This window comes from Cyphellophora europaea, assembly GCF_000365145.1.
Source record: "Cyphellophora europaea CBS 101466 unplaced genomic scaffold supercont1.12, whole genome shotgun sequence".
NCBI classification, from domain to species: domain Eukaryota; kingdom Fungi; phylum Ascomycota; class Eurotiomycetes; order Chaetothyriales; family Cyphellophoraceae; genus Cyphellophora; species Cyphellophora europaea.
In genome coordinates this window covers 548,672-570,453 of record NW_008481800.1, presented here as the reverse complement: position 1 = coordinate 570,453, position 21,782 = coordinate 548,672, and the positions used below count along the sequence as shown (strand labels likewise).

Genomic DNA, 21,782 nt, shown 5'->3' with positions numbered 1-21,782 from the left:
GGCGATAGCACACGCCCCCCAAGTCCTGTTACCCTCCCGCCGAGAACCCAGGCAGCCACATAAACAGCTCGTCCAGGCAATTGTCACAAACTCATCGCGGACCAGCCTTCGTCCCTCACCTAGCCTCGATCAAACTCATTAGTGCCACAGACTGCGCCGCTAAGCGAGACGTCCTCATTGGTCCACTTGAGATTTAGTCGGACACGATCAATGCCCGCATTTGGAATGGTGCGGGAGAAAATTATTTACCTGTGTACTCTTCCAAGCCGGACCCGGAACCCCAGGACACCCAAGCAAGACTCACGTCCAGCTACCATGGGTCTCGACTCTGCGTGGGCGTAGGCCATGGGACCCGTGTGTTAAGTCCGCCACCGGTTTCCGTGAGTCTGATCGAGGACGAATGTTCTCTCGGGAGTCACGAAGCCGATAGGGTTTGATTGCAGCAAACCGGATGGCCATATGAGAGGGAACGACATACTTTGCCCTGATGATAAAGGTGATGGACTCTGCTTCCATGGCCACGGTATAGGACCAACGCAGCAGCTACACAAAACTACGTGCCAGTGGTGGTCCTACTACACAGCGCAAGTTGTCTGGGTGACGTCCTGCCGGTATGTTTGCTAACATTGCACTCTTCGTTACGCTAACTGAGGTACCAGGGCTCCTCTGCGACTCTCATCTCGGTCGAACCTTTCCAACAGAGAGATATGACTATATCTTTCCCCATCACCCGGAAAGCTTTGCTCTATGCGGTCAACCGCCCACCAATAGCCGCCGTGCCTCCTTATCACTAACGCCCAGCTCGGTGATCAAGTACCTCTGGCCCGCCTTCTGCGCAAGCAGCTTCTTGACTTCCGCAAACTCCTGCAGACACTCCTCTTTGACCTTTGCCCGCTTCTTGTGGTCGATGGTCTTCAGCCGTATCTTGAAGATCCCACTGACGGGACGGTGGTCTGAGACTCGGACCTCATGTCGTCGATACTCGACCTGCTTGATGCGTCCTGGCCCACGGTATAGGAGGCGGTCACACCACGCGGGCGCCCGTTTCTTGTCGCTGGAGTCGTAATTATCCGTGCCCACGTCGTATTTGTACGTTGGCGCGAAAGTGATGGGCAGCTCGACGAACGAGTTGAGGCGGAAGCCCGCTACCCGGCGACGGGACACGAGGAGCTGGTCGCGTTCGAGAAGTTTACTGAGATCGTTGGCCTTGACCATCCTGACAACGGTGTCCCGAGGTATGGCATCAATACGGTAGTTGAGGTCACCGTTCAGAATGCATATTTCGTGATCGAGGATCTGCGTGCCATCGCCGCCTCCAACGAACAGCGACATGCGAGTATCAGGGTCTCTTTCTAACGGTAGGTTCTCCGCTTCGAGGATCGTTGCTACATCGTTGTTGCGATGTGACGTCTGCGTCTGGCCCGCCGCCAAATGGCAATTGACGAAGCACAGCGAGCTGTCATCAAGTGTGAATCGCGTGACGAGAGCGCCCTTGTTGCCGTAGTGCCCTTTCATGCCGCATTTGACGTTGATCGCATTGAGATCCCTCATGTTCGGTCTTTCTTCCTGTCGGACGAAAATACATTGAAACAGACCGATCAGACTGGACGTATGCACTTCGGCGTAGCGGTAATATGTGCTCGCTCGGCTGATGACTTTGCTCAGATAGTCACGCCATTCCCGGTATACTCGACTCTGGTGTTGTTCCGAGGTGTCCGGGTCTTTCTTTTTGCCAAAGCCAAACAAGCTCTTTGCCGTCACGGCGCGGTCCTCTAGGTCTACCACCTCTTGGAAGCCAAAGACAAGGATCTCTGGTGGATTCTCGGGATAGATGGCGTCCGCAATGAAGTCCGTCCGTAGGTCATACGGCGTGACCGCTCCAGCATTCCACGTAATGACCGCGGCACTAACCTCGCGAAAGGAGCAATACTGAACATCGCGTTGCTTCATGGCGGTTTCGATCCAGTCATCCTCGAGCATACCGTCCCAGAGCCTTGCGTGGCCATCTTGACCGACAGACACAATTTGGAGCCGTTGCATCGTCCAGACACTGCTACTGTCCAGTACTAGGCCCGACACTGGGCCGTCATGTGCCCGCCAATCTTTTTGGACTTTCCAAGGTGACTGCTTGATGTCATAAACATATATTTTTCCTGTTTTGTAGGCCGCCCACAAGCTGTCGCCGACGATCGCGAGTGCATTGATTTTGTAGTCACTAGCTTTAACCGTGCCCAAGCAGGAATAGTCCACAGCTGAATAAATCGTGACTTTCCCATCGGTATGACCAAAGTACACTCGTCCACCGTGGTCTTCGGAGTAGCAGGCACAGGTAATCTCCCCAGTTCCTGCTTGAGATAATGGCTTGCTCAATGCTGCAAAAGAAGCTTCGTGGCCAGGCCGATATATCCGGACCTCTTTACCCGTCGCCAGCCATAGTTGGTCGCCGACAACGACTGAACACGAATGACCTTTCTGCACCTTATGCGAAATTTGCTTGTATCTCAGATTGGGCGTTCCACCCTCGTCGGCCGTCCACACGAAGAGCTTGCCGTCGTCATCGAGAGTCCATAAGTCTTTACAATGTCGCAATATCTGAACGATTTCCCGCTTGTTATGCGCCGTGCTTTGGGCTACGACGGTGTGCGACAAGACGTCGATCTCCATCAAGTCTCCGACGTTGTTGCCGACCCAGATCGTCTTGCCTTCGCCCTCGAGATCGGCAGCTGGCTTGAAAGCTACCGAGGTAGCTTTGACGGTTTCTCCATGATTGACACTAGTGATCTGTTCTCCCGTAGACATATCAAATACTCTCGTGGTGTATCCAGCCGTGCACAGGTATCTCCCACAGACACCATATGAGCGTGAATCGGACTTCACATGAATTCCTCGTAGACCGCTGCTGAAGCAGGGTGGTCGTCTATTCGCTTGTGTTGCATCCGGATATTCGTTCTTTAGAGCGGTAGGCGCCGGCATAGGGTCTTCTGCTTCATCAGAGTCATGCCCACTCGTGTCAGTCTGTGTTCGTCGAGGCAAAGCGGGCGCCAGCTCGGCATCGCCGGTCCCTCGTTTAGGAGGAGGAGGATATCGTGTCTCAGCTGCAGGCAGAGGAGCTCTAGAGACTACAGGGGGTGCACCTGGCTTGGTGGAGCGATCTGGCACAGCAGCAGTGGTCGCTCGCGGCGCAGGCGGTCTAGGTGGAACATTCTTGGACTCCTCGGAAGGTCTTGGTGGCGGGGCTCGAACAACGTGTCGTGGTGGCAAACCAGGCCCTGGTTCTTCAGCAAGTGGCTCTTTCGCAACCTGGGCACCAAAGCCAAGCGTACGAGCGTCCTTGGTCCCCGCGATTTTGGGCATGCTGCTCTGCGGAGGAGGAGTGCTTCGAACTTGCTCGGACACGTGTCGTTGCACTGGAGGAGGGCTCGCAAAACCTAAAGATCTCGGATCGCGCGAGCTCGGCCGTTCAAGGACAGTGTTGGCCCTGGAAGGCAGAGAGGCTGTGGCTGGCTCTCTGCTTGGTGGCTGGGGGTCGAGATTGGAGAAACCTAGACTGCGAGGATCTCTCATGGGGGCTGTAGCCGTCCTGGAGAAACCCATGGCTCTTGGATCGCTGGTCTTGGGAGGTGTCACAGCTTTCGGTTCTTGGCTAGCCTGAGGTAGGGATTTGAGCGAGTCTGAAATCTCGATGGCCGAAGGCGGGCTGCGAGGCGAGCCCGGGCTCTCATCACTACTCGGTGGGGTTGAAAAAGGAGACAGTCTCGCATCTGATGAAGGTCGCCGAGGCTGCTGCGGGCGAAGCGACGCTGCATCAGGCACTGGAAGCACAGGACTAGCGATGGTGGTGGGTTTGGCAGGGATCTTTGGTTTCTCTGCTCTGTTGACCGGTGGTGGGGGTTTTGCGGCCGTAGTGCCAGTTGTATTCAAGCTCGTGGACGGTGTCACAGGAGGATGATTGGCATCTGGTTGCGGAGGCATCAGAGGTGTAGTCGATGGACTCGCCATCCTGCTAGAATGCTGGGAGACCAAGTCCTTCACTTTCCCGATAGGAGTGTTGTCGGCTCTTGTCGGTGAAGGTTGAGCGCCCGGGCTAAAATGCATGCGAGGCGGAGATCGTGGAGACTCGACGTTGACTGAGGGGGTCAACTGGGGTGAAGACTGCATGACCATCGACATGGGACGTTTGTGGTTGGACTTCGGGGGGGACTGACTGCGTCCGCGGTCAATCCCCGGAGTCCTCGGGGACGAGACATTGTTGTGAGCCCAGGGCGACGTTGGCCGTGGGAGATCGAAGGATGCCCTGACGGTTGGGGCCTGGGGCTCAGGCTCCAACGTGCGCAAGGCCGAGGGAGGTCGTGAGGGACTAGTCGAGCCGTTGCGTGGCGCAGGCGAGGCCCTGAGGCCCTCGAACTTGGCACGGAGAGAGGACACGGGCTTTATGGAGGCATCATCGGGTCCTTGAGCATTCTGGTCCATGTTGTAGGCCCACCATCACGGTGGGTTGGTAGTGTGAGAGGATGCGGAGTGGGGGCAAGAGGTCACCGATCTTGAGAATGTCTCAAGATCATCTCTCTCTGTCTTGCCGCTCGCTCAGGCCAACAATGTTTCTAACGTTTGTACGCGAGGAGAATGGCTCGTGGAATGCGTCGTACGTGGCACGGAGGGAAGTAGGAAGGGGGGCCGAGTTTCTGGCTGTATGCAGTAGTTCGGTTTTGAAAGGGTGCGAGGTCGCGATGAGGGTCTGTCTGCCTTGTTTCAGATCACTGCAGACGCGTATGCTTTTAATTGCGCAGGCTTACAAGAGTGTTGTTGAGTACAGGCACCGCCTTGTTGGCTTGTTGGCTGGTTGGCTTGCTCTCGCTTATTGCTGATCTGCCTGCGTATCGATAAGGGACGTCCCCACAAAATGCCAACTGCCGGACCTTGCCGGGGCACGCAAAGCACCATGGACGGCTATGTTTGCCTCGACCCTGTACAGTATCGAAGCTTTGAACATCTGGCTGATCATTCAAATGGTCTCTCCGGCAATTCATCCTACCCAAACATGAGCTGCAATGTCCGCCTCAGCGGTGGCCCGCAGCCAAACACGTTCGCTTTCTGAGCTAGCGTGAACGGCTTGCCACCATTGATGTTGAGCCCCGGTACGCCGTAAACGGGAATCTTGTCCTCCGAGCCCAAGTATAGAATCTCGCCCATCCGCACAAGGCCAATTCTTCGTGCCACCGCTGCGCTGGCCAAGTTCTTCTCATTCATGAACGCGACCAGTCCGCACGGTGGACTCGAGTTCCGGAAACCCCCTGGAATTCATCCAATATATATTCGGCCGCTCGGTTTGCAGCTTCGGAACCGTACCCCTGACCCTGGTGTGCCTTTATCACGCCCCATCCGATATCTGGCGGCAGTGCGGGATCGCGACTAGAGACATTAATCATGCCAATCGGTGTTCCATCAGGATTGTTCGATCCTAGACGCACGATCCAAAGTGAAGGGCCCGAAACCGGCGAGTTATGCGGCGTGTGCTCGGGCAGTAACGTTGTCGAGGCACGGTATGCATGGATCCGTTCGCTTGTGTCGAAGAAGTTCCTGCTCAACACATTTACCATAGCCTCATCACTGTGGAATGCTAGTGCAAATCGAGCAACTTCTGGGTTCCCAAGGTCCCATATCGTGAGCGTAAGACGTTTGGTGTGCAGCACAGGTCGGAAACTGCAAAGTCGTGAGCTGCCGGGGTAGTAGTGAGTATCCTCCTCGTTGACCATCCTTGTCCTGGTCAATTCGTGTTCACCCTACCTCCTACAAAGAGCAGCTACTTCGGAACACAGAGATCTTATACTGTCGCCGAGCGTCTGACAAGAGTGCTATCGGCCGCATATCATGTCGAGCGATGGGTCTGGCTTGCATCAGCCAACACTGGCAGCGCACTCTTCCCAGATGCTACTTTGGGATGGCGCCAACTATGTGTGTGCGTTCAGGCGCGGATGACATGGGGCGAAAGTAATGATGATTATAGAATGGGTCAGCCACATAGCATGACCTACAGCCTTATCGATTCAGTCTTCGATGCTCTGGACTTCTATCAATTAAAAATGCTGTATAGCTCGACGATGGTGAAGAAACGCTACCATATCCTCGCTTAATCTGCCCGATAGATATGTCTCAACACTCCATACCGCCTTTACCGAAATTAGCGAGCCTCACCCCACGCAGGTTACGGTACTCATCGTGCGGTTGAATCGCTAGGTTTGGGCGTATGCATGTCACCTTCTGCTTCAAGCACTAGACACCTGCCGAATCTGTTGTGCGATCTGCTGGCATTCAGTCATTCTCCGGAGATGGCTTCTTAAGCAAGTCTTCTGGTCTCCGGTGAACCTCAGGAGAATAATCCCGCAGCGACTCGGCTGGCCGACAGCCTATATTCTTACAGCCAAAGGGTATTTCTAATTCCACAACACTCCCTACTGCTGTTCGTCAGCTTCCTCGGGCGAGGACACCATCCCACCGTCGAGTAATGATCTGGCCCTTGGGCCCCCGACAAGTTTCTGCGAACTCTTTAGTCATCGGGCTGCGTCCAAGCGCGTTCGTGCCTATACTCGCCTAGGTAACTTCCTCTTCTGGGATGGTACCTACGTACCTCTCTTGACAAATCGACGAATCCTAGCGAAGCCAATATTTGCAATCGTACAGTTGTGAATAAACAGCTGGCTTTCATTGGACATTGGTCATGCACGCTGACTACACAGGTGGAATAGGTTTAGTATTCACAACGCCTTTGTGCGTGGTAGTATGCTCCAGTTGAGGCAGATACGATCATGTGAAGCACAATACATATATCAGGTCGGCACATTGCGATCTCGACCAAACTATCCTCTCCCCTCTTCATCTTTCACTTGACCACAGACAGCCAACAAGATGCCTCTTTCAACCAACGAAGCCACCAATGAAACCGCAGCCAAGTTGATCACCACGCTCCGCGGTGCTTTCAGCACCCCGGCCAGCTTCCGGCCCGCTCACGCACGGGGCATCCTTGTCTCTGGCACTTTTACACCATCGTCCACTGCTGCCTCCCTGTCCTCCGCATATCATTTCAACAACACTACCCCCGTTACATCCCGTTTCAGCAACAGCACCGGCATTCATATGATCCCTGATAACGATGCCAACGCCAATCCTCGAGGCTTCGCAACCCGTTTCCACCTTCCCAATGCTCCTGACGGCAAACGTTCGCACACCGACATCATTGCTCACAGCACAAAGTTCTTCCCTGTTCGCACCGGTGAGCTCTTCCTCGAAATGCTGGGTGCCATTGGAAGCGGGACAATCCAAGACTTTCTGACCACACACCCTTCTGCCGCCGCCTTTGTCCAAGACCCCAAGCCCAGCCCAGTCAGCTTCGGCACGGAGAAGTACTTTGGCGTCAACGCGTTCAAATTGATCAACAAGGATGGCAAGGAGACCTTTGTGCGGTACCGCATCACGCCTGATGCTGGAGAGGCTCATCTGTCCGATGCGGAAGCCAAGGGCAAGGATGCTGCGTATCTGCATAATGAGATACAGACCAGAATCGCGGATGGGCCAGTAAGCTTCAAGTTGCTGGCGCAGATTGCACAGGCTGGGGATGTGACCGATGATGCCACTATTCATTGGCCCAATGACAGGGAGATCGTAGAGCTGGGGACCATCAAGATTGAGAGTGTCGTGCAGGACAACGACGAAGAGCAGAGAAAGTTGATCTTTGATCCAATTCCGAGGGTTGAAGGTGTGGCCGCCAGCGACGATCCGTTACTTGATATGCGGGCTAGCATATACTTGCAAAGTGGAAAAGACCGAAGAAGCCACCCTTACGAGAAATGAGGTTGAGTCTCGGTAGGACCATAAGAGAGACGCTGTGTATAGTGTTCTGTGCGTCATTACAGTCTCAAACACCTTCACCGTTTCGAACTCAGACTATAGCAAATATAAAAACCACTACGCTACCACCCAGAACTATTACCGCTTTTCTGAGGTTCATAACCGCCGACACTCTGTCCTCCAAAGACTCACACAAGTCGTCATTTACGCTATCAGCCACTGACATGTAGAATCTGTTACCTCCTCACCTTGCATATACGTGCCGTGACAAGAGACAAGCCTCGTTGCCTTCCGCCACGCCAAGACCGCCGGACTGCAGAAAAGTTGCCTCGTTTCCTCCTCCTTCATTGCGACCAGACCACCAACGCGAACAGAATCAGAATCCGTCACTCGAACAAACAGACCCAAAGACATCTTTCTCCGGCGCGTCAACCCTTTCCTAGTCCGTCGCGAAGTGGCTTGCTGCACCCCTTTCCTCGCGTACCACACCACCCCTCACAGCAGCACATCATGTGGTAAGCCGTTCTTCAGCAATCTACGAAACCCCGTCTTTCTACTCTATCAAACTAACGCACGCTATCATCAGCAAACACATTCTCAACGCGCAAGTCTCCATCCGCTCGCCCTGCTGCCGCAAATGGTTCGACTGCGCCGAATGCCACGCCGAGACTCAGAGCCACAAGCTACTGCAAACGATGGAGATGGTACGACACTTCCCCAGCTCTCAAGTTTTTACATAACCCAACTCTTTCCCCCTCCTATCTAATCGCACCATTCCCTTTCCCACACGCACCCATCCACCCTCCGCAAGTCAACGCCGATCCCTTCCGCTCCGCGCCCCCCCCCCCCCCCCCCCCCCCCCCCCCCCCCCCCTCACGACCCAACGCGTGTCCACAATCGAAAGTCCACTAACGATAAACTCCAGATCTTCATGTGCAAGAAATGCCGCAAAGCCTTCCGCAAGAACATGGAGACGTGGGAGGATGCGGACGAGTTCTGCCCCAACTGCGACAATCACTTTGTCATCGATGCCAAGACGCCGCAGGCGGCGTTGAAGGTCGAGAGTGAGGACACGCGCATGGACGCGCGCATGCTGAAGGACGAGCGGCTGCGGAAGGCGGACGAGGAGTTTGAGAGGAGTGTGTGGGAGGATGTGGGTGGGGAGACGAAGCTGGGGTAGTGTTTGGGGGGGGGGGGGGGGGGTGGTGGTGCGGTGGTTGGAGAGATTGTAGTTCAGCACGAGTCACACGATTTTCATGGGTCATGGTTAAGGAGATACGACGAGATAAGCGCGCAGGCAGGGTTTCTTAAGATTGCTACAGCAGCAAGGACCGTGGCATTTTCTTCCCCACGTTTCAATGGGACGTATCTGGCCTGCCAATACCCGAACGACCATTTCCTTGATACTCCGATCGCTAATGCACATATTGCTGAGACGTATCGCCTCGCATCTCGGAGTTCTAAGCCTCATCCGCCGGCCGAGTGGGCAGGCTGCTTGTGCCTTGTCCGCCGCGGCCTGGCTTCTTCTTTGCTTGTTCCTCCTGCTTTTCCGCTTCGATGGTCTTGACATACGTTTCGATCTCTTCTGAGGGAAGCATCTCGATGGTCTTGCCTGGAGCCATGATGGCGATCTCAATGTTCTTCGCGCCAGTTTGCACGACTTCGAGAAGAGACTTGACAGTCAGCGAGATGGTGGCTTCACGGTCCATATCGTCTTTGTGGTTTCGCTCGAGGAACTCGCGGACCGTCTTGGATGACCGACCAATCGCATTTGCTTTCCTATGGAAAGTTAACAGCAAGCAGAGCTGGGGAGTTGGATACCATACCATGCAGAGTAGATACCCGAGGGCTCGGTCTGGTAGAGGTGAGGGGTGTTGTCATTCTTGTCGAAACCAATGATGAGAGTTGAGATACCGAATGGCCGAACACCACCGGATTGGGTGTATCTCTGCTGTACTCCAGCGACGTACTTTGTGATGTACTCGATAGTCACCGGATCTTCGACGGTCAGACGGTGAGACTGGGCCTCAACTCTTGCCTTGTCGATCAATATCCGGGCGTCTGCGTTAAGGCCTGCGAATGCGAGGCAGACATGCGAATCGATGAGACCAATCTTCGAGGGTGTGATTCGAGTGTCTTGCAGCTTCATGGCTGATCGCTTCTCGCATCCCAATACCACAATATCCTTTCCTTTAACTCCGACGGCGCATGTTCCTCGCTTGACAGCTTCGAGAGCATACTCGACTTGGAAAACGTGTCCATCAGGACTACAGATGTTAGCTTATATAATGAGCACTGCGAACAGGACAGTGTACCTGAAGACAGAGAGGGCACGATCGTAGCCAGACATGTTTGCTTGCTATGCTGGGATGGATATGCTTTTCAACCAACACCAGACAGATTACAGCCTGGCCCAGAGATTGCACAGTAGAGACGGAGAGCAGGTGGGTGAGATACGAGGCAGAGATGTCGACCGTGTAATTGTACGAGCCGCGTCGCGCAGTCGATGCCTTCCCAGCTTCCGCCAAGCCATACCCACCTCCGATTGGCTCTTCAATCGGCAGCTCAAGTGACTGCTCGAACGTCGACGTCTCTCGCCGCAGCCCCTCGTCTCGCCATCGACCTAAACACACCTCCGCCATGACTAGCTTCGTACCCGCAGTGCGGGCATGCTGTGCTAGAGCTAGCCTGCGGGCTGCTCGGCCGGCAACACGATCTTTTGCCACGTCGACACGCCTGCAGAGACAGGGACCGGGCACCGGCGAGAACTTCGAGCAAGCCAACGATCCTACGCCTCGCAAGCTGACACCGAATGTCTCTCAAACGAACGCGGAGGGAGTGACTGCGATGGGAAACAGGGATGGCGTCTTGCAGCAGTCGGTCGAGTCACAGGAAAAGCAGCGACAAATGCAGGCCCCGAACCGCGCACGGCCCTGGAGCAGAAACCAGCAAGCTCGAGAGGTCGCGATGAGTGGACCGAGATTTGAACAGACAATCATGGACCTGCAGGTATGTTGCGTGGGCCGCTGTGCCTAAACAGCTACTGACGAGGGATAGCCACAACCACCAGCGGCAATTGAATTGATCCACAAGCAGCCAGTCCGATGGGTTGATGCAAAGTCTGTAGCTTGCGACGGTGGCGGAGGACCGCTCGGTCATCCCAAAATCTTCATCAATCTCGACAAACCACAGATCTGCGAGTGCACGTATTGCGGTCTCCCCTATGTAAGTATCCAATATGTGTGGGAACTTTGCTTGCTAACGTTCCGTTAGGCAAAGAAAGCGCACAAGGAGTATTTGCAGTCACTGCCATCTACGACATACCCACTTGAGCCCAGCAACGATCCGGCTCAGGTCCAAATGCCCCAAACAGCCAGCATGAAGGGCGAGATTCAGGGTCACTACCCACCTCTGAAGGGCGAGGTCGATGCAGAAGCTGTCTCTGGCGCGCAAAGATAGTGTCATTATGGATAGATTCGAAGCGGCTGTACATAAGGCATTTTACTCGAACAGGAACCACAGTGTGCCAGATTCGAAGCTGTGTCGTGACTTTCTGCACGGCGCTACAGTGCCACCACTTCGTTCATCCGCATCCCTCGTGTTCGTCAATCCCTTCGAAGAACTTCGCGTGAACAATTCTGGTCAACAACAGCATCCGGTAGCTGTTTCCTGCATGTGACCGAACATCAAGAGAAACTGACAATGAAGAAGAGTCGGTACCCTGGGACAGCAATTGCCTAACCTCGTAGGCGCGGAAGCCTGGGAAGCCAACGATTTGAGTATCACTTCCTAAGCAACGGACCTCGATAACCTCATTAACGATGGCAGGATTTTTGATCTCCAGCGGACTATGCATGAAAACACTGGCGCAATCACCGGCTTTCGTGATCTATGCGATCTATTGATCAAATTACGACCTCTAGCGGTAGCGGACCTAGTCGGTGAGAAAGCCACCAGCAACTGGGAAGCCAAACGTGACAACAGGTCGTGAAGACGAGCGAGTAGATGGTCGATTATGTGAGGCTGGACCCCGGCTATCTTGTCCCGCCATGACGTAAAGGTCCATAAAGTCGATTTGACTAACTTATTTACATCTATCTACGATGCCTCCCACTCAAACACAATCGCAACACTGGACCTGGATATTCCTGCTTGTGTTCTTCCTCGCATTCTTTCCAGGACTTCCACAGTACCTTCTATCTCTGCCACTAAATCTGGTCTGGCCCGCATCATATACACACTCACCAAGTCCACTGTGCCCCGCCGGCTGCATACCAGTCCCAGAACACAACACCATGTCTTGGTTCCAGAAGACCTTCACGCTTCCAGCTCGAGCACGAGGCTCCTATTTGGTTACTGACGAAGTCGTCTCTCAATTACCAGAATTGAAGGACTATAAAGTCGGCATTCTACATCTCTTTGTACAACACACTTCCTGTGGTCTTTCATTGAACGAGAATTGGGACGAAGATGTGCGCGCAGATATGAGTGACGCACTTGATCGTATCGTGCCGGAAGATCGCAAAGGCAACCTGTACCGACACAGCTGCGAAGGCCCGGATGACATGCCTGTAAGCACCATTGCTCTTGCTTTTGCAAAGTTTTACTGATGATCGCAAGGCTCATATCAAGTCTGCTTTGGTTGGCGCGAGTGTAACAGTGCCAATCTCCAATGGCCGACTAGCGACGGGAACGTGGCAAGGAATCTGGCATCTTGAGTTCCGTGCTTCGAAGCACTCAAGGAAGGTTGTTGCCACGATCCAAGGGGAGAAGAAGTAAGAGCTACGACGAGGAATCAACCGTCTGGCGTACGTGAATCGCCGGTCGAGGATGTTGGCAATGAACTTCGACGAGGAATTCGCGACTAAGGCATTTTGCCCATGCCTGTGTACCGCTGGGAAGGCCTTTATCAGAGTCACCATTCGGCCGACGTTTCGCCACAGAAATCATCAAAAGCTCCGCGCGAAGAGGGACACCGGCGGTTGAACTCCACCCACAGTGTCGATGCTTCTGTAGCAGACGGTCAACATATGCTACGAGTCACTCTCTCCTTGGGAAGATGAGCTGTCGCTTGGCGGGAAAGCGCAACGCAGTGGCAGCTGTGCCTGCTACTGGCTCTGGCTATGTGTTCGACTTGACCAGAAGTCTTGCGTACACCGGTCAAGTAGATTTGCACTTGCATCAATCAATCCCGTGTCGGCTGTGTCACGAGACGAGGCTGAATCGCAGCCTTGTACAGAGCCACTTTATCGATAGTCCAGCATTTCCTATCCGTTGAATCTTGTTGTAGCCCTCCACAATCCTTTATGTTTTTCCTGTAGCACCGAGCCAATATACATCTTTGAGGAGTCTATCGTAGGGCGGTAGAATTTGCACTATCATGTCAGGCCAATCCACACCGAACGCTTCGGCGCAACCGAAGCAGATGTCTTCCCGACTTCTAAACATGAAGGTACATCGACTATTGCCCGTTGTCTCACTATGATAGTAACATGACAGTTCATGCAACGTGCTACCGCCTCCACTCCATCAGGATCGCCTAGCCAGTCATTTTCGGATCCGCGCTCAAAGCGACGGAAGACTGACACCACGTCACGCAACTCAACGCCCTACAAGTCCGGTGAAAGCACGCCGCTGAGTCACTTCGCAGCTCAAATCATGGAAGATAGAGAAGCACAAGGGTCATCGAGAACTACTCGAGAAGGCGACGAGACCGAGTGGGTGCTCAAGGTCAATATTCCTCCGACCAACGGTCATCTGGACGACACGGATGGGTCCGAGGACGACATCTGGTCAACGAAGGTCACAGGCCGACAGACGTTTGGTGGTTTCAAAAGACAGCGAAAACAGCCAACCAAAGCTCCTCGCGATGATGCTGATGCGGATCTAAGTTCGGCTTCGGAAGGTGAGATTTCAGACTCTGACAACTCTCCCAAAGGTCGGCCAAATGGCGGAACCGACCGCTTCTTCACCAAGCAGGGCCATCGACAAGTATCAGACAATGCAAGTCCCTTGCGGGCCCACGCGCAACAACAGGACCGCAAGCGAAAAAAGGGCGCAGACAAATCAGGCGGTCGTAAGAAAGCCAGAAAGACCATGTGATTATTACAGCCGGTGAGTCCTGTTCGGTCGACATGTATGTATTGAATTCGTGCGTACGTTGTTGCATAATCTGTGTACAGCTAACGCATCTCTTGCCCAGGTTTTCAACGACGCTTTGATCTATTGCCGAAGGTCCACGCATCCACAAGCAGGCCGACCGCTTTCGCGTCAAGGTACCTTCCACATGCACATGATGCCAGCCCAGCATATAGGGCTTCCCAAAGCTTCCCCGTCCTTCGTGCCTCCCAAGCAACATGGTTGAGGTACTCGAGTCGCTCGCACTCCATTACACTGAGACTGCTAATTCCTGAGCTACCAAAGCGGACAGTTCCTCCGATACGTCCCATAAAGTCTTCGTCCTGCAACCACTCGAACAAGGTAGCGTCTCTTGTCTTGTCGCGGAGGAAGCCAAGTATTCTTCGATCCCAAGATAACCTCTCAACTCGCAGATGTATGCGTCTGCAAAACCCACCCTCAGAGCCTTCTCACTGTCTGACGACGACCCTAAGCCAACGATTAGGTCGCGTGCAATAGGCTTGGGGCAACAGTGTATCCAGGTGCGACATATAGGCATGCTCGCACGTCTAGCGCTCAGATGTATTGGCTCTTTCATGAACCTCGCACACCGGTCGCAGCCGCCGAGTTTTCTTCCGAAACGCAAGGTGTTGTTGCATAGGCCGCCGCACCAGGCCTGGTGAATATGCAAGAGGTCGTGCTGCACCTTGCCAATCACAGACGCTGCATTCGCAAAGCCCATCGGTCACGGCCTGTCAGCAATATGTTGGCACTGAGGGTCAACTGCGCGGCGTCTTGCCCCAACTTCTTGTGGTTCACGGTGCTCTGCACCCGCACCACAAATACCAATTCTTTCAAGAACTTCTCCGAATTCAGAACCACTCTTCAGGCCCTCATTGAATCCTCCTTCCCTGTCGCTGGCGCGGTTCTCATTATTTTTCGTACCCTGTTGCTGGCGGTCGAGTCAATGCTGATCACGATAGCGATGTGAGCTAGGTTTCTGCGCCTAGTGTTGAAGCCTATCCTCTTCATCTCTCGTGTAGCAGCCTTGTGCGGTTTGCGATTTGAGACTACTATTGTCTTCCTGTCCCAGACTAGCTTCGAGCCCCGAACCCAAGCTGACCTTCTTCCTCAACTCGGGGTTGTCGTTCTGGCTAGGCTTTTTCAGAATGCCCTTGAGCGGCAGGTGTCTCTTGCTCGTCTCTTGGACATCGCTGGCGCTCTCATCGCCGCTGCCTGCGCGGTAACCACACCGACGGCACTGGCAGCGCCTCGGCCTGGCATCGCCATCGGTCTTCATGTGTCGAGCTGCAGACCCCGGATCTGCTTCACTTGGCAGTGCACCAGACATGAGCGCTTGCTTGCTGTCTGTCGTGGTATAACTCGCCTCGCCTATCACTGGCGGACGGGCTCGTTCACGGCTCTGCCTGCGTGGCGACCTCAGCGGCCTGTTTAGGCTCTGTGAATATTGCTGCTCATTCTCACATGCAGAGTCGCCTTCAAGGCCGAATACCAGTCGTCGACGCATGCTGACTCGGGTGCCGACTCCGGGGGAGGGGGAGGAGGCATTACATCGAAGCGGTGAGCAACCTGAAGGAATACAAAGTACTACCTGAAAAGAAAAAATACCAAGCAACGTGAATAGCAGAATCGCGGCAGAGGAAAGATCAATATATCATGTTTCTTTGCATTGCACATTGGCCTTTTCCTCGAATGACTGAATTAGCACGCCAGAAGCCCTTTGCCCTTGTGTTTGTGTACTTATACAGCCATCCAAGAATGCAGCCCACGAAACTCACTGCACCCGAACCACAACACGATCCAGTTTTGTTGACGGTTCTGCTCAGGCTGAGCTGGCTGAGCTGGCCGGACTGTTGCAGGTGAGGTGAGTAAATGGAATAAAAAACATCAAAACGCCATTTCGCAAACCACCGCGTTCGTCACACACACTAGCTGTCGCCCCTCATCTTCTCACAAAGGTCGACTGCTCGCCTTGCTTCGGTGGGGCGTTATCTGCAGAAAGAGTCGAACCCCGTAGTGAGTTTCGATCTTCATGTTGTGTCGCACCAGCCAGACGAGCAACTCACAGGCGCTTCGCAACTCCACCCATACAGCTTCAGGATCCGCGCCATCGTTTCCTCGACTCCCGCCTTCACATTCCGCGCAAAAGTCGGCGGCGTTCTAGTCCTACTCCGCCTTGCCCTTCTTCTTCTGCTCAACCTTGAGCAGCAGAGCACGGTTGATGTGCGGCAGCACACCACCAAAGGCAATGGTGGCGCGAATGAGTGTGTCGAGCTCCTCGTCACCACGGATAGCGAGCTGCAAGTGGCGCGGCGTAATGCGCTTGACCTTCAGATCCTTTGCCGCGTTGCCGGCCAGTTCCAGGACTTCGGCGGTAAGATACTCGAGGACGGCGGTGACGTAGACTGCGGCTGTAGGGAGAGAGGGGTCAGCAACTGGGCCAAGCGCATTGAACGAGAGAAGGAGAGCATTGACGTGGTGTGCGCAAGAGCTGGTGGGGTGACACCAAAACAGAGATACATACCTTTGGCGCCGACGCGCATCTTGTTCTGGGTGTTGTTCTTGAGGAAACGCTTGACGCGGCCACAAGGAAACTATTGGACAGATTGTCAGTGATGTCCTCGATGGGCGAGGGATACATGGTGAGATAAGGCGAGGTGCTGGTGTTTCGAAAAGATAGGCGACAACGCGCGCGCAGTGGCATGAGAATGACAGCTGAGCTCGTTGCGTTGCGTGGCGACAGACAGAAGCGGCGTAAATCCGTTAGCGATCGTGTATGTTGACGCGTCGCATCGCACCACCGGAATGCGTCCTGATATCTGTGATCGAGGCAGCGCATCGGTGACAGTACCAATGGGCAACACATAGGCTCATCCAAATGCACCTTGTGTATTGTCCATCTGATATTGTGACGCGATAAAGTGCTCTCTCATTTCTGCGCGCGCGTTTGTCTGATCTTGTGCCACCTCACCTTACACAACACCTCACAAACGGATGACGCTGACGAAGAACTCACCTGAAGACCTGCTTTCGCGCTGTGGCTCTTCTGGCTCTTGCTACCAGAGTCCTTAGCACCTGTGGCCTTGCCACCAACGCTTTTTCCCTTGCCTCCAGCCATTGTGATGTTGTCTGTAAGTACCGGAATGCGGTATTTGCGATGAGATCGGGAGTCGCGGGACCTTGATCAGTCCTCAGCGAGAATTGGGATCGTAAAAGTCGTCGGGCGAGGTCGAGGGGATGGGCAAAAAGAAATGAAGTGGGCTGGCGATGTGAGGTGGGAGTAAGGAAGGATCGGGAAAGGCGCACGAAAGAAGGCGGATGATCCTTGAAGGGCGGCGCGAGTGCGGCGGTAGGGTTGATCGCGGGTGGCAGACACAGAGCTTTGGGCAGGTTTGCAGGCTGGCGGCTGGCCCAAGCGAAAAGGCTGCCACAACAACAGACCAAAGTCGCGCTAGTAGACTTTCAGATTAGCGCGAATACTCATGCTTGGCGATCAGACACCGCTTGAGAGGGATATACGGGCGGACGAGGTCGGTAAGGAGAGGCCTGCCGGTGGCTGTGAGATGTGAGCAATGTCAGACGCTCAGAACGTGCCTATAGAGTGACTTTGTAGATATCATACCGGCCCCAGGAGTATGCTAAGGGCGAAGGGAGCACACAAGGGGTGGGGGCATGCTTCAAACCTGGTCAGCGCTGAGGCGGCTGTCATTTTGCTCTGATCGAACAGAGACACGAGAGCTGGTGACCGAAGCTAGACCGAAGACATCTGTTTGGCTAGCTGTCTTCGAGGTCGTGCCGCATCAAAAGCGTTCGGGGGACATGGTTGTCGTGCTGGCAGGACCGATATCTCGCGCTGGAGAACTGGAGAAAGGAGGAGCCTTGGCATCCTTTACATCACGCTGCAGCGAGTATACTTGTAGACCCATGTCACTCGCAAAACAAAACGCAGTCATGATTATCGCGCAGACCTAGTGCCTGCTTATTAGCGAATGTATCTAGCAGGATGAACAAGCACATAAACTCTGGTAGTTGCATCCATCGTTTTCATCCCATCCCACGTTAACCCCATAGAATGCATCCCATCAGCTACTCCTTGGCCATCTGGCCCTGCTCAGTGCAGATGCGTCTCTCAATGTACATGGTCGAAAAGCAAAATCAAAAGTAGCAAACAATAGCGTCATTCTCGTTCTTGCGTCTGTATCCATATGGCGGGTGTCGTGTGGTATCAGGGTCGTTCATCTCACAAGTCTTTCGGCGAGGTAGCCAATCACAAATACAGCCGTGAGACTGTCCTATGCGTCTAACTTTTTCCTGTTTCCGAAGTCGTTATCATCGTGAATCGTTTGATTCGTTAAATGGTCCTTTGACAAGCCTCATCAAGTGTTTCAAAGGGGGTATTCAGGTCATTCTGCGATCGCGGATGCTGCCTTGCGAAGCTCATCGCTCCCGCGTCCTTGGTGTCGTCCAAATCCAATCGTGTTGTTCGAGGTGGGACCACGAGACTGTCGGATAGGTACCGACTCTCGGTTATCTGGTCCCATACTGACGGTGCGCTTGCTACCAATTGGTGCATTGGATTGGTAGTTGGAAGAGCCTTCGGACCAGTCAGCAAAGAGGCTGCGCTGGCGTCGAGGGCTGGTGTTGTTGGGGGCCTGACCCCCGATCGTCATGTTGCCCATGCTGGAAATGAGGAAAGGCTCGTCCCTTCCGCCAGCCGGGGCACCAGTGGGTGTGAGAGTAGGGGTGTTAGAGCCAGCGGTATCGTTGAGGCCCTGCTGCTGCTGCTGTTGTTGGTGCTGCTGCTGCTGCTGTAAGCGAGCGCCATTGGTTTGCAGAGCAGCAGGGAAGCTTGCAGACGAAGGCACAGGCGAAGGACTCCACGAGCGCAGGTCGGCAAAACTCTTGGCGTTTCGCAGGTTGCTATCGGCGCCGCGCCCGTAGCCGCCGTCAACGTCAAGCAGGCCAACAGAAGATTGTCCACGGAGGATAGATTGATTGTTGAAGGGCATCGCTTCGTATGCGCGGTGTTCGTTAGCAACATCACCAGTTGAAGAACGTCCTAGAGTCTGGCGAAGTCCCTCCTGAGGGAAAGCGCCAGAAAGAGTCGGAGGGCTCACGTTGCTACCGGGGGCAACACGGTAGATGTGTACTTGCCGCTGATCTCCTGTGCCACGCGAGGTGTGAGCCAAGCCCATGTTGTGTGCCAAGGTGTGCACAGTGCGTCGTTCCTGGGGCTCGAGAGTGGCAGGATAGATCAGGACTTCACGGCTTTGATCGCGCTGGAAGATCATCATCTCTGTGTAAAGCTCAAGCGTGCGCGGGTCGTTCATGTCCACGTCTGGTGTCGTCAGAGTTGGCTCAGGACTAGATCGCACTAACGTACCTGGCTTGGGTGCGGAGCGAGAGGACAATGGTGATGGAGTGTTGCGGTTCATGGACCCAAGGGAGAGCTGAGTCGAGAGCTGTGACTGGGGAAGAGGACGATGCTGCTCCTCGAGCTGACCACGTCGCTCGCGTTTCTCGCGTTCAATGCGCTCTCGTTCGACCAACGGCAACATTTTCTTGTACTCGACTCTGAGCTTGCGACCACTCAGCTCCATGTGATTCAGCGCATTGATGACTGACTCCGTCTCCTGCGGCGAAGTGAAGTTGGCAAATGCTAGCCCACGGAACACGCCATTGTCGAAGTGGTAGTTGAAAGCGTAGGGCAGAGGCAGATTCATGTCCACCATCAGCTGGACGAGCTGCTCTTTCTTGACGGCGAAAGGGATGTTCTTGATGACGATGGCTGTTGGGATCAATTCATCGTCATCGAGGTCAATTTCACGGCCGGGTCCACCACGGGGTGCATTGATCGAGGGCGTGCCAGGCTGCTGAGGCGGCTGGAGTTGATCGTACCAGATCTGGCGGGCGTTAGCTGGATCCTGGGCTGTAGGGAAAAATCGTACATTGTTGATGCCAACGCGGCCGCGGCTGGGTTTGACGCTACGAGCTGGGCCTAGGTCGCCATTTTGACCGATGCCGGGCATACCATTTGTGCCAAAGGACAATGGAGGAGCGGGCGAATTCCAGGTTTGAGCCGCATTCATGTCATAGGGAAAGTGGGACATGTTGCCAGCAGGGGGCTGCTGAAAGTTGCTGCCAAAAGGATCAGGTCTGCCGCCGAAGCGGGCAGAGTTGAGACCGTGAGTCTGCTCGAGTCCGAATCCACCGTGCATGGTTGAGAAGCCGTCTGGTCTTCCGGGTTGGCGATTCATCGCTGGATGGCGGAAAGATCGTGGTGAACGATTGGCAAAGTCGTCGTACATCGGCTCAGTATTAGAGAAGGCAGCCATTCTCTTTTTTACCACGGGAGTTGTGGGTTTGGGAGAGAGTTCTCGGGAGCGCAGTGAGTCGGGGTCTCGTGAGGATCGGGTCGTGGCAACGTGTACTATCGTCAAACTTTAAGCGCAGTATTTCAAGCGGCCGTAGAACCGAGGGCAGTATCGGTCAGAGGCTCGGAGGATAGTATCGTCGACAGGAGTTCTCGAGTGGTGAGAAGACGACTTCGGCACCGGGATGTTTTAGAGGCTAAATTTTGTCATGACAGGGTGGATAAGGAGAGACAAAGCGACGTCTTGAAAGCAGACGAGTCGCGGATGTGACCGTAGAGGATAGAGAAAAAAGCAAAAGCAGCCAGAATAACAGGAGCAGGGCTGTTGGTAGCTATGGGCAATACCAGTAGGGAGAGGAATTTGAAAAAGATTAGGGGATAGCAAGGGAACTGGAGTCTGCGTAAACGGGACTTACCTAGCCGAATGCCCTCTAGCGTAGCGCCCAGCGACGAGGACTGGCAGACTGCAATTACCTGGTAAACTACGACCCCTCCACCGGCTCCAAGTAGCCATAATTTCGCTACCTAATATGTAGCCCTTTCTTTATCAAGCTAACCCCTGAAGCCACCAAGATTGGTTTCCAGCTGCTGATGCGACCTGGAGGGCTCCTGCTTCGTGCCATCTCTGGTGTTGTGTTGCCGGCTCCTCGCACGTGGCTCGCTGACCATCACTTGGTCCGAGCGACTGTTTACAGGTATGGAGGAGTACCCATATCAGAAAGGATGGGAGTCGCCACAAGGCCGCAGATGATGCGTGTCCTCTGGCTCTGCGATTCTCCGCAGCCAACCGACTGCCTGCTGCAGCCCATCATCTCCGGGTCAGATGGGTCTGCTGAGGCCGTCAGTTGCATATGTGCCTCTCCAATCGTGGCACGAGACCGTCAACAAGCTCTTTGTATGGCCCAAGGTCGAGGCTACTACAGCAGGTGGGTGTAGAGCGTGTTTCACTTTGCTCACTGCAGAGCAGGCATCATCCTCACCACTCGAACAAGGCAACGCCATGCCGCAAAGTCACGCTGCGGGACGAGCAGTCTCCCCGGCCGATCCTCTTTTGAACAGGGGGTCTCCATTCACAACCTCACTTTGAGAGCCTACTCCACTACTGATCTTGTGCGCCGCGAATACCAATCTCACGGGTCGGCTGCATCAATCTTCTCCTGAATATCAATTGAACTGTATGATTCTCTGATCGACAATGATGGTCAGTGGATAAATCCCTAAAGACAAAATCCCTTGGTATACTCCAAGGCTTGCACACGGGCAAGGCTCTCGTCTGTGCACCAGGGGTCGACAGGGCTCCCCTAACTCATGGCACAGGCTCTTAGGTGTGAACCGCTGTGAATTGGGGGACCCCAGCCGACATTTTTAGCAACCCCTCGTGGTGCTGGTGGCGCCCATACCCCACCAAGGCTCTAAGTACCTAAACTCC

General features: G+C 54.3%; 9 protein-coding genes across 9 annotated transcripts; 5 read left to right on the top strand and 4 right to left on the bottom strand.

Annotated features, from left to right (window-relative positions):
- Positions 1-753: 753 nt before the first annotated feature.
- Positions 754-4,470, bottom strand: HMPREF1541_10364 (uncharacterized protein; the record flags this gene model as incomplete). The annotated part of the gene is made up of 1 exon (XM_008715035.1): positions 754-4,470. The coding sequence occupies one exon, from the start codon at positions 4,468-4,470 to the stop codon at positions 754-756; it is 3,717 nt and encodes a 1,238-aa protein (XP_008713257.1).
- A 2,433-nt stretch (positions 4,471-6,903) lies between these two features.
- HMPREF1541_10363 (uncharacterized protein) lies at positions 6,904-7,845 on the top strand (the record flags this gene model as incomplete). Its single annotated transcript, XM_008715034.1, has 1 exon — positions 6,904-7,845. The coding sequence occupies one exon, from the start codon at positions 6,904-6,906 to the stop codon at positions 7,843-7,845; it is 942 nt and encodes a 313-aa protein (XP_008713256.1).
- Positions 7,846-8,352: 507 nt separating this feature from the next.
- On the top strand, positions 8,353-9,022 carry HMPREF1541_10362 (uncharacterized protein; the record flags this gene model as incomplete). The annotated part of the gene is made up of 3 exons (XM_008715033.1): positions 8,353-8,357; positions 8,429-8,546; positions 8,768-9,022. 3 exons carry the CDS (start codon positions 8,353-8,355, stop codon positions 9,020-9,022), a joined length of 378 nt encoding a protein of 125 aa, XP_008713255.1.
- Positions 9,023-9,302: 280 nt separating this feature from the next.
- Positions 9,303-10,192, bottom strand: HMPREF1541_10361 (proteasome component PRE6; the record flags this gene model as incomplete). The annotated part of the gene is made up of 3 exons (XM_008715032.1): positions 9,303-9,621; positions 9,669-10,109; positions 10,158-10,192. 3 exons carry the CDS (start codon positions 10,190-10,192, stop codon positions 9,303-9,305), a joined length of 795 nt encoding a protein of 264 aa, XP_008713254.1.
- Positions 10,193-10,482: 290 nt separating this feature from the next.
- On the top strand, positions 10,483-11,301 carry HMPREF1541_10360 (uncharacterized protein; the record flags this gene model as incomplete). Its single annotated transcript, XM_008715031.1, has 3 exons — positions 10,483-10,851; positions 10,900-11,067; positions 11,116-11,301. 3 exons carry the CDS (start codon positions 10,483-10,485, stop codon positions 11,299-11,301), a joined length of 723 nt encoding a protein of 240 aa, XP_008713253.1.
- An 836-nt stretch (positions 11,302-12,137) lies between these two features.
- Positions 12,138-12,621, top strand: HMPREF1541_10359 (secondary thiamine-phosphate synthase enzyme; the record flags this gene model as incomplete). Its single annotated transcript, XM_008715030.1, has 2 exons — positions 12,138-12,413; positions 12,463-12,621. The coding sequence occupies 2 exons, from the start codon at positions 12,138-12,140 to the stop codon at positions 12,619-12,621; spliced, it is 435 nt and encodes a 144-aa protein (XP_008713252.1).
- Positions 12,622-13,222: 601 nt separating this feature from the next.
- Positions 13,223-13,944, top strand: HMPREF1541_10358 (uncharacterized protein; the record flags this gene model as incomplete). The annotated part of the gene is made up of 2 exons (XM_008715029.1): positions 13,223-13,294; positions 13,342-13,944. 2 exons carry the CDS (start codon positions 13,223-13,225, stop codon positions 13,942-13,944), a joined length of 675 nt encoding a protein of 224 aa, XP_008713251.1.
- A 2,202-nt stretch (positions 13,945-16,146) lies between these two features.
- On the bottom strand, positions 16,147-16,523 carry HMPREF1541_10357 (histone H2A.Z; the record flags this gene model as incomplete). Its single annotated transcript, XM_008715028.1, has 2 exons — positions 16,147-16,391; positions 16,505-16,523. The coding sequence occupies 2 exons, from the start codon at positions 16,521-16,523 to the stop codon at positions 16,147-16,149; spliced, it is 264 nt and encodes an 87-aa protein (XP_008713250.1).
- Positions 16,524-18,383: 1,860 nt separating this feature from the next.
- On the bottom strand, positions 18,384-20,315 carry HMPREF1541_10356 (uncharacterized protein; the record flags this gene model as incomplete). Its single annotated transcript, XM_008715027.1, has 3 exons — positions 18,384-19,318; positions 19,364-19,883; positions 19,929-20,315. The coding sequence occupies 3 exons, from the start codon at positions 20,313-20,315 to the stop codon at positions 18,384-18,386; spliced, it is 1,842 nt and encodes a 613-aa protein (XP_008713249.1).
- Positions 20,316-21,782: the final 1,467 nt, after the last annotated feature.